Raw genomic sequence first — 11,320 nt, forward strand, 5'->3', positions numbered from 1 at the left:
AACTGCCTTGAATCATCATGGCTTATATTTGATGACAAGGTATTTTTCTGTAAAAGCAGGCTGAAAATACCCTATTTTTGGCCTTTTTACACAAATTAGCAACTTTACACTTAATTTGTAAACTAATGGAAAGAGCTTGGAGGTTGAAATTGTACTTTTGAAAACAACGTTGTACTGAGACATTATGCGCCAAATTTCGTATTTATTACTCAATTATTGTGGGAGCTAAGTAATGTCAAACTTTGACTTTTTTTGGAGCACTAATTTTTTCGGCCAAGTTTACTGTAATTCAGCCATTCACTCAATGCTCGACAAAAATTATTATTGGTAGCACTGAATAGAGCTCCAAAAGTTGTGCAGGGTAGCTAAGTTTCAGTTTTTTTGGAAACATAGCTCGTGAGATATTGTGTCTCAAAGTTGTCAGAATGTCATTGTCGTACTGTATTTCATTGTGGTATGGGGTCAAACAAATGGCTATATCTCCACAAATATTCCACAGGCAAAACTAAAACTTTACCAAAGTTCGTTTGAGACATGGTGGACTCTGCATATGAAGTTTCATCAAAATCCGTGATGGTCATGCAGGGCACTTTCCAAGAATCTGATCACTTGACATGGAATGACCCCTCAATCAGTCCATCGTCTTGCCCGTGTTTTTTCCCCAAGCCCCACTCTCACCCCGGAGAGGTGGCGCTCCACACTCTTGACTGTAAGAGAGCGTTGGCCTTTTACCACCAACACACTCAACCACACCGGAAAGTCCCACAATTATTTTTGTCCTTCGACCCAAACCGGTTAGGCCACCCAGTTTCCAAGCGCACCTTGTCCAACTGGTTGGCCGATTGCATCACCTTTTGCTACGCTCAGGCTGGTCTCGCGCTGCATGGTCGAGTAACGGGACACAAGGTCCGAGCGATGGCAGCCTCCGTAGCGTTCCTCAGGTCCACACCTATTGAGGAAATCTGCAAGGCTGCCACGTGGTCTTCGGTTCATACTTTCACCTCCCACTACTGTCTGGACTCACTGTCCAGAAGCGATGGCCAGTTCGGCCAATCGGTATTGCGAAATCTATTTGCTTAAATTGCCAACTTCCCTCCATCCCTTTTCAGTTAGCTTGGAGGTCACCCACATGTGAGAATATCATGCCTGCTTGTCCTGGGATAAAGCACAGTTACTCACCGTAACAGGTGTTATCCAGGGACAGCAGGCATATATTCTCACAACCCGCCCACCTCCCCGAGGTTGGCTTCTTTGCTAGTTAAGTGAACAGGAGACCACGAGGGGATGCGCCCCCTAGTGGAGCAGGAAGGCACGCATGCGTGGAGCAGCAGAGCAAACTTAAATCTTCAATCAAGTTTGCTTGAAAATGCTTTTGCATCGGGGCTCCGTAGATGACGTCACCCACATGTGAGAATATATGCCTGCTGTCCCTGGATAACACTTGTTACGGTAAGTAACTGTGCTTTTCCTACCTTTATCTGGTGATTTCATGAGTCTCTGGTTGCACCTTCTTCTGACTACATCCAATCTTTCTTCCCTTCTTTCAGCCTGTATGCTTCCTCTCCTCCAGACCTCATTCTCTCCCCTAACTTTTTCTTCCTCTCTCCCTGCCATTTCTTTCTTTCTCTCTTCATGCCCCCTTTCTATTTTTCTGTTTCTCTTCTGTCTCCCTGCCTGCCCTCTTTCTTTCTTTCTCCCTGCCCTCCCCCAAGCCACTGCCAATGCCGCTGTCATCGTGGAACAGGCCCCCCCAAGCTGCCGCCATCGGATAACAGGCCCCAAAGCCACCGCCGCCGCCACCCCAAGCTCTCCCTGCTTTGGGCCGACCAGAATTCCTCTTCCCGACGTCAATTCTGCCGTCAGAGAGGAAGTTCCGGCCCAGCCAGGGAGCGATTGGCTGGCCAGAACTTCCTCTCCAATGGCAGAATTGACGGGGAGCGAGGAAGGCTGATCGGCCCAAGATCGTGATCGACCTATTGGGAGAAATGCTGCCGGGTCCTGCCTTCGCGGAAACAGAAAGTAGGCAGGACCCGGCAGCAAGAAGAGCAAATTGTAAACTTCACTGACCTGTCTCCCATCTTAGCTCGTAGCAAACACATGCTCCAGGGCTCTAACGTGTGTGTGCCGGCTTCCCTTCTCTTCCCCCCCCCCGAACATAACTTCCGGTTTCGGAGGGAAGAGAAGGGAAGCCAGCACGCACACGTTAGAACCCCGGAGCATAAGTTCACTACGGGCTAAGGCATGAAATCTCCATGTTGAGCACGGCGGCGGCGGCAGCAGAATTTAGCCAGGCGGTCATCTAAATTACCCGGGCGGACCGCCCAGCTAAAAGGCCCTAGGGAGAACACTGAAGCCATCTCAATAATGACCTATGGACTTCTCTTTTAGGAAATAATCCAAGCCTTTTTAAAATCCTGTTAAACTAACTAATTTTACCACATTTTCTGACATTGAATTCCTGAGTTTAATTACACGTTGTGTAAAAATATATTTTCTCTGATCTGTTTTAAATCTACGACTTAGTAGCTTCATCACATGCCCACTAGTTCTAGTATTTTCAGAGTAAACAAGCAATTCACATCTACCCTTTCAAATCCACTCAGTATGTTCTTATATCACCCCCAAGTCGTCTCTTCTTCAAGTTGAAGAGCCCTAGCTGCTGTAGCCTCTCATCATAGGGAAGTTGTCCCATCCCTTTTATCATTTTCATCACTCTTCTCTGTACCTTTTCTAATTCCGCTACATCTATGAGGTACGGTGACCAGAATTGCCCACAGTATTAAAGGTGTGGCTGTACCATAGAGTGATACAAGGGCATTAGAAAACATTCTCATCTTTGTTTTCCATTCCTTTCCTGATAATCTCTAACACTCTATTGCTTTTTAGCTGCCACTGCTCAACACCACCTAGATCCTTTTCCTGAGCAGCGACTCCTAACACAGAACCCAGCATCACATAGCTAAAAATTTGGGTTCCTCTTTCTCACATGCATCATTTTGCACCTACTCACATTAAACATCATCTGCCATTTTGACACCCAGTCTCAAGGTCCTCTTGCAATTTTTCACAATCTTCTTGAAATTTAACAACTTTGTGTCTTCAGTAAATTTAATTATCTCACTAGTTATTCCCTTCTCTAAATCATTGTCTGAATCCATGTCAATTTGGGTTTAGGCAGGTGCATAATGTTTAACTATATTATTAATTTAAAATGTTTTTATACTGCTTACAAAAAAACTAAATGTTTACATCAATTAAAATATAGAAAAGATAAAAATAAACTGCGGGTTAAGTTTTGAAGGAGGGCTAGACAAAAATTAGACTATGTCTGATCTCTTTGAATATTTCATGTTCATTTGTCTGTCGATTAGCACCTTTTATCGAAATTGGAATCTTTGGGAATGACAAACTGTTTTACAATGGTTTGAGTCATACCTATAAAACCTATTGAATTGTTCTTTTCAAATAAGTAGTGGTGGGAGAGTTTTGCAGTTAGCAGCCATTGGTAGGCGAGTCCTTCAGGACTCTGCCCTTTCAGCCCTATTATTTAACATCTCTGTCTTTCATTGGGCCCTTATTTGAGTCTTTGGGTGGATTTATGTTAATAATATTCTTTTTTTCTTTCCAGTAGAGATCAAGAGTTCAGAGTGGAAGGCACGATTGAATGAATGCTTAAAACATGTGACAAACTGGATAACTGATCATGGTTTGAAATTGAAAATAAGACCAAAGAGATGTTGATAGAGAGAAATGAAGAATGTGTATGTAACGAACTCTGCAAAGGTGCTTTGAGTTACACTAAATTCCTCTCTAACATTCAAAGAGGAGAGCATCTCTCTGGCAAAGATGTTATTCTTCAGACTGAGACAAATGAGATCAGACTGCCCTGTCCCAAAGCAGTTTAAAATGATGGGGCAAACTGTCTTACTGCCCCAACTGACTACTGCAACTCCCTATACTACAGTGCCACAGAGAAAGAACTAAAGCGCCTGCAAGTGTTCCAAAATTCAGTGGCAAGGGTTACAGCGGCAATAGCCTTACTGGGTCAGACCAATGGTCCATCAAGCCCAGTAGCCCGTTCTCACGGTGGCCAATCCAGGTCACTAGTACCTGGCAAAAACCCAAGGAGTAGCAATATTCCGTGCTACCGATCCAGGGCAAGCAGTGGCTTCCCCCATGTATTTCTCAATAACAGACTATGGACTTTCCCTCCAGGAACTTGTCCAAACCTTTCTTAGAACCAGCTACGCTATCTGATCTTACCACAATCTTTGGAAATGCTTCCAGAGCTAAACTATCCTGAGTAAAAAAAAATTTCCTCCTATTGGTTTTAAAAGTATTTCCCTGTAACTTCATCGAGTGTCTCCCAGTCTTTTGTAATTTTTGACAGAGTGAAAAATCAATCCACTTGTACCCGTTCTACTCCACTCAGGATTTTGTAGACTTCAATCATATCTCCCCTCAGATGTCTCTTTTCCAAGCTGAAGAGCCTTAACCTTTTTAGTCTTTCCTCACACAAAGAGTTCCATCCCCTCCACATCTTTCTTGAGACAAGGAGATCATTCAGAACCAAACACAACACTTCAGATGAGGTCGCACCATGGAACGATCTGGAGCGCTGCGTTAAATTCTTGTCTCCCCATTCCAAGACATAGCAGCACCAGAAAAGGCCCAAAGAGCGACCAAGAGAGGGTTAGAATTCAATACAAGTTAGACTTTATGATTCACAAGTCCATCTTTGGGGAAAACTCCAGCAGACTAGTGGCCAGCATTCCGGTCTCACACACCATCCTTAACTTAAGGACCACAAAACAATTTAAAATACCGTTAACATCCTTTGAAGGAGTATGTCAGAAGAGGATGTTTAATTCCACCTACGAGTTCCTAGGTCCTTATATCTGAAACAGTCTACGTGTCTATCTGCGACTACTACATTGCCTGTTCAGGAAAAGATTAAAAATATCTCTTTCCCCAGTAGACTCAACTCTTCCCAGCTCTCTTCATCCCACAGCCTGCCATCCCTTAAACTAACCTGACAATATTAAACTCACTTATCAATAACACTATACCACAAATGTAACCCATCTTGCTGCAAGCCATGATTCCCTGTTGAAAATTGTGGGATATAAGTTAAATTGCTTTGTAGGGGATGATTGTTTGAATGTCAAAGCTGAAATGAATCTGCTGGGAGTGAAACCTGATGCTCATCTCACTATGCCACAGGTGTCAAAGTCGGTCCTCGAGGACCAGAATCCAGTCGGGTTTTCAGGATTTCCCCAATGAATCTGCATGAGATCTATTTGCATGCACTGCTTTCAATGCATATTCATTGGGGAAATCCAGAAAACCCGACTGGATTCCGGCCCTCGAGGAGGGACTTTGACACCCCTGCACTATGCAATCCCTGGTGATAAAATGATACAATCTTGCTTTGCACAAATGCATTTGTTGTTCCATTCTAAGCTTATGTTGCTCCCACTGGATTTTAGGTCAGTTGTTCAGATGTTAGTACTTTCCAGACTTGATTACGGCAATCCCCTATACATTGTAATTAATATAAAATGCTGCGGCTCGGTTGGTGACTAGAGTATTAAACACACATACCGTGTTTCCCCAAAAATAAGACCTAGCATGATTTTTAAAGATACTCCCCTAATATAAGCCCTATCTCAAAAATAAGCCCTAGTTAAGATCGACCTCTGACGCCAAACCTCCCCCCACCCCCGCCGAATGTCCCTGATATCATCCCTGACACTAGTGCTGCCCGATTCACCCAAGAAAATCAGACTCGTCAATTCAGCGACCCCACCCCAGTGAGACCTGACATACCTCTGTTCCGAGGCCTCCAAAACTAGCAGCAGCAGCACTCTGAACTAGTGCTGCCCAATTCAGAAAAAAAATTTTGATTCAATTAAGCCTACTGAATTGATTTTTCGATTCGATTTTCCTGCTCAATTAGGTGTTTTTTTCAAACATCCTGGTGGGTTTATTTTATAGCCTCTTCATCCCCTTTGCTCTCTCCTATACACACTGGCACTGTGATGTAAACAAAGTAAACAAAAAAACCTTTTTCTCTCTCTGTTAAATCCAAGCTCATGTTCGCAGTCTAACACCAGCTCTGACAGGATACACATTTCAAATCTGACATATTGTAATCACAAAACAGAAAATAATTTTTTTTCTACCTTTTGTTGTATGGTCATCATTCAAATCATGTTGGTCCTACGTTCTGGTTGTCTTCTGACCAGGTCTCCTTCTTTCTTCTTCCTCCGTGCTAACCATCCATCTTCCACCTCTGTCCTCCCCTTCCATCCCCCGGAGGTCTGGCATCTTTCCTTTTTTTTCAGCTCCATCCCTGCAGCTGCAGCAATGGACCCTACCATCCCCAGATCCACCATCTCTCCTTTTCCACCATCCATCCAGCATCTCTCCCTCCTTCCCCACAACCTTAGGGTCCACCAGCTCTCCCTTTCTCTTCCCAACTACCCTTCTATCCAGTATCTCTATCCCCCACCCCTCCCTTGTTGTGTCCTTCTCTCCCTTTCTGTTCCTTCCCTCCCTAAATCTCATTGTCCACCATCTCTCTCCCTCTCCTCTGTTTTTAGACCCATTATTTCTTCCTTCCCCCCTGTCTGGTATATGCACATCTCTTTGAACCTCCCCTTCCCTCCCTCTCTCCCCTTGTACTTCTACACCAGGGCTCCCTACCCCGAAGGCCTGCACCTCCCTCCCCCCGGAAGGTCTGCATGTTCCCTCTGGCCTCCCGCTCTTACCTAAAGATAATCGGCAGCCTGCAAAGAGGATCGCGGTGCTTTAACGATCTTTGCAGGCTGCCATCGTCCTCAGCACCACGTTCGCTCTTCCGCGGTCCTGCCCCTTCTCTGATGTCAGGGGCAGGATCACAGCAGAACGTACTGTGTTCTTAGTGCCCCAGTGACAGCGTACTGTGTCCTTAATGCCCCCAGTGTCTCCTTCCTATGTCCTTAGTGCCCCCAGTGCCTCCTTCCTGTGTCCTTAGTGCCCTCAGTGCCTCTGTCCTGCTTAGTGCCCTCAATGCATCCTATGTCCTTAGTGCCCTCAGTGCCCATTTCTATGTACTTAGTGCCCCCAGTGCCTCCTTATGTCATTATTATCTTCCAGACTTTGTCCCACCCCAACCCCCGATGGCAGCCTGCCTGCCTCCCATCCCCCTGAGCAACATGTTTCCATTTAACCCCCCCGATGCCAGTTCTCCTCCCATCCCACTGAGCAGCATGTTTCCATTGAACCCCTACTCCCCCCCCCCGATGCCTGCCTGCCTGCCTCCCATCCTCCTGAGCAGCATGTTTGCATAGAAACCCCTCCAACCTCCCCTCTGATGCCTGCCTGCCATCCCCCTTCCATTGAACCCCCCACCCCCATGCCAGCCTGCCTGCCATCACCCTGAGCAGCATGTTTCCATGGAAATCCCCCCCCGATGCCAGCCTGCCTGCCTTCCATTGAAACCCCCCACCCCCCTCTGAATCGAGTCTGCCTGCCTCCCATCCCCCTTCCATTGAAACCCCCCCACTCCCCCATGCCAGTGTGCCTGCTTCCCATCCCCCTGAGCAGCATGTTTTTAACCTCTCCCCCCCGCCGACCCTACCCGGGCACACCAGAAACCCCCGTTGACCCTCCCACCGCTACATGGCCAACAAACCTTGCAGCTCCAGCAGCGTCCCAGGCACACTAAACACGCTGCTTCAGCTCTTCTACTGACCTAATTTCCTCTGCCGTGTAACTGATGACATCATCGACGTAAGCATGCGCACTCTGCCGGCCACATCCCAACAGATCAGATCTCAGGGAACACGGGAGAGTGCGCATGCACACTTAGCATATTATTATTATAGATGCAGTTTATAACTGCTTAGGTGGTATATAAAGTTTAAAAATAAATAAATGTTAAAAAAAAACAGCAGCAGTCCCAGCACAGACCCCTTGGGGAACCCCACTATTTACCCTTTTGCACTGAGAATACTGACCATTTAAACTTACTCTCTATTTTCTGTTTTTCAACCAGTTTTTAATCCATAGGACATTACCTCCTAACCCATGACTCACTAATTTCCTCAGAAGTCTTTCATGAGGTACTTTGTCAAATGCCTTTTGAAAATCCAAACACACAATATAAACAGCTCATCTTCATCCACATATTCATTCATCCCTTCAGAGAAATGCAGTAGACTGGTCGTCAAACTCTGGTTAATGACACTTGTGTGGGCCATTTTCTATGTATGCTTCCATGGTCTTGGGGCATGCATAACATTCAATGGTGGGCCACATGTGGTCTACAGGCTGGAAGTTACCTTCCCTGTGATAAAGGAGTTTATTTTTGAATCTCTCTATATATAGAGAGAGAGAGATTCAAAAATGCTGAAATAGACATCCATGTGCTAGAAATGGGAGTTTTCAGCAGGACTAGGGAGGGCCCAAAATTAGGACATACAACAGCAATTATCAAAGAGAATAATAATAATAATTTTATTTTTTTATACCGCCATTACTAGAAGTTGTAGGCGGTTTAGACTAAGAGAAACTTGACAGTCAGCGAAATACATTCATACCATAAAAATAAAGTAATACAATAAAAAGTTAAAAATATGTTTACAATCTTAAGAATAGCAAGTAATAAATTTGTCAAACAGAGAAGACTTAACTAATTTTCAAAAAGAACAGTAAGAAGTAGCTTGATGAATACATTCACCAAGCCAAAATTGCAGTTTACCTGCATGAAATGCTAAGGTCCTATCAAAGAAGGTCTTATAACGAACACCATTTGGCTTAGGAAAGGCAAATAAATGGAAACTTCTTGTATTCCTTAGTACGTACACCACTTTGACTTGCAGAAAGGTAGTATAGTAAATCTTTTAAATAAACAAACATGTGAGACAGACATCCCCCAGTCTTTCCACAACAGTTGTATTGTCGTAAGCAGATAACCTAAAACTAGTTAAATTTGTAGTACTAAAAAAGTGCAAACTGCATTATTTCTTCACTAACCTGATAGAGAAAAGATCTTTGGCAAGTTGGGTTTTTTTTAGAGTTAAGTTAAATAAAAAGATATCATGTGGAATTTTGTTTTGACAAATTCAAATATATATTTTCTTCCAACAACCTATTTTAAAAAATGTTAAAGTCTTACCAAGCATCATGTTTTCAAGATTTTTATCTTTGAAAAAGATGAAGGATTCATCCCATCCATTTTTTTACTTCACTGTTTCTTACTGTGTATATATATTACAGATGTATACACTCCCATCTCAAGGTTTCCTTAGAACTGCTGGCTTGTCTATGATATGGTTTACACTAAAACTGCATTACTGATAGTTTGCACCATGAATTTTATACGTTTGTCTCATGAAGGATGGATATTCTCTTGTATGCACACTATATGTTTCTATGTGAAAATTGTAGTTTCTTTAAATCACTATGGGCTCAGTTGATAGTTGAGAAATGGAAATTATTCTCATTAGCTATCACTGGTCTATTTCACTGCAACTTTCCCACTACAGACAGCTAAAAATCTAGTAAATAGCGAATTCCATACAACTGGAATGCAATCTAGTTTTAAAAGCAGTGTTTCTTTTCAAGCCTTCGTTTAGGAAACGTGGCGTGACTTTTGTATTGTACATTTACCAACATTTCGGCCTCGCCTTCCATTCCAGTAGCAATCCCCCCCCTCCCCCGCTCGTACCTTCCTTAGTCTGGGCGTTGGTGATCTGCAGGTCGCAGTCGGCCGCCTTCAGCTTCTCTCGACCCATGATCTGCTTCTTCAGGTCACAGAGCGAGATGTGGAGCCCGTCGAAGGTGACGGTGTCATAGTTCAGTTTGGAGGAGAACTTATAGTGCACACAGGACATGTTAAAGGGCAGCCAAGCGCAACACACAAAGAAAGGCCAACACGCACGCACGCACACACGGGGCCGGCCCGGGCCTCACACGCGCTTCGCAGCCGAGACGACCGGGACGTGGCAGTGGCAGCAGCAGCAGCAGCGACTCATGGCAGAGCGTCCAGGCGAGCCGAGCTCACAGTCCCCGGCGGCGGCCCGGCAGTTCCATGGCCGCGCCAGCCCTCCTCCTCGTCCTCCTCTTGCGAGAGTCCGGCGAAGCAAAGTCCAAGTCCCGGCTGTGCCTCACACGTCCATGGCCCGCTTCCTCAGCGTCCAGGCCGCCACTGCCACCGCCGCCGCCGCCGAGGCCTAGGCCCGCTCCCCGCCCGATAGCCGCTCCGGGCCGGTCCCAGCCGCCGCGAGCACCTCCGCCGACCTTATTCCATTCAGCGCCGACTCTCCGTCTCCAGAGACCGGGCGAGCAGCCGCAGCCGCCGCTGCCCCAGTCTTCCTCTCACACGCACCAACAATGGCGCCCGACCGTCACGCTCCGGGGTCTCCGAGGCTGCGCCGCAAGGGCGACGTGGCGCGTCACAATCTGCGCCGCCGACGGCGCGCGGGGAAAGCGCTATTGTGACGCGCGGCGCGGCGGCCCGCGGGAAGGCTTCCTCGGCGCTGTCATGGCGACGGGGCGTACGCGTGCGCGTGCGCTGGCTTTCGGCGGGCTCTCCGCGCGCCACCTGCCTGGCTTCACTGTTTATTTTAGACGTTTCTATCCAAAGAAATAGACAATGAACAGTTAGTGATAACTAACAAAAAACACCAACCCAAGATGGCTACTCTCATGAAGACCCCAGAGGCACGAAGGCAAAGAACAGTCCTTGAGCTTTTTGTTGAAACATCCAAAGCTGGACGATGGACAGAAAGTTGAAGGCATGGCGTTCCAAGGTTTAGAGCCCATGACATTAAAGAGAAATCTTCTGGACCAATCATATGGAAGGAATCAGGGCCAGCGGGGGGGAGGGGGGGGGGGAAGCGAATAGGGTAGCTGCCCTGGGTCCCAAGGCTCTGGGCAGCCCCCCCCCCCCCCTTGGATGGCATGTTTTCCCCCTTCTATACGCCCTGGTCCAACGTTGCTCTCACCTTAAGTCTTCTTGACTGAGAGGAGGACGTGTCCATAGAAGCTATGCCACTAATAGACGCATCTGAGGCAGAGCAGAACTACGCAAGGGAAGAATGCCAGCTTTGAAACTCATTCCACAAATGTTTCATAAATTCAGAGAAAGCTTCCAGGCACACGGAACTAGTAGCCATGCCAAGCCCTGAAAATAAAGAAGGCCACCCCACCAGACTAGCCGACGGGAGAGGCTAAGCTGGATGCTGCTCCCTATGGCACAAGAAAACTCTTGAGGTGCTAAATGTGCGTAATCCTGGAGAGCCCAATGATTCCATCCCAATAAGTTTTGAGG

At 46.2% G+C, this 11,320-nt stretch overlaps 1 protein-coding gene across 1 annotated transcript in view; it reads right to left on the reverse strand.

The window, feature by feature from the left end:
- RBBP6 (RB binding protein 6, ubiquitin ligase) overlaps positions 1 to 10,460 on the reverse strand; it is a 219,240-nt gene extending 208,780 nt beyond the window's left edge. Inside the window, exon 1 of the mRNA XM_033962792.1 lies at positions 9,716 to 10,460. Coding sequence (XP_033818683.1) covers positions 9,716 to 9,881 — 166 coding nt within the window. The 5' untranslated portion in view covers positions 9,882 to 10,460. The remainder of the gene's footprint in view (positions 1 to 9,715) is intronic.
- Positions 10,461 to 11,320: the final 860 nt, after the last annotated feature.

Source organism: Geotrypetes seraphini, chromosome 11 (genome assembly GCF_902459505.1).
Source record: "Geotrypetes seraphini chromosome 11, aGeoSer1.1, whole genome shotgun sequence".
NCBI lineage: Eukaryota > Metazoa > Chordata > Amphibia > Gymnophiona > Dermophiidae > Geotrypetes > Geotrypetes seraphini.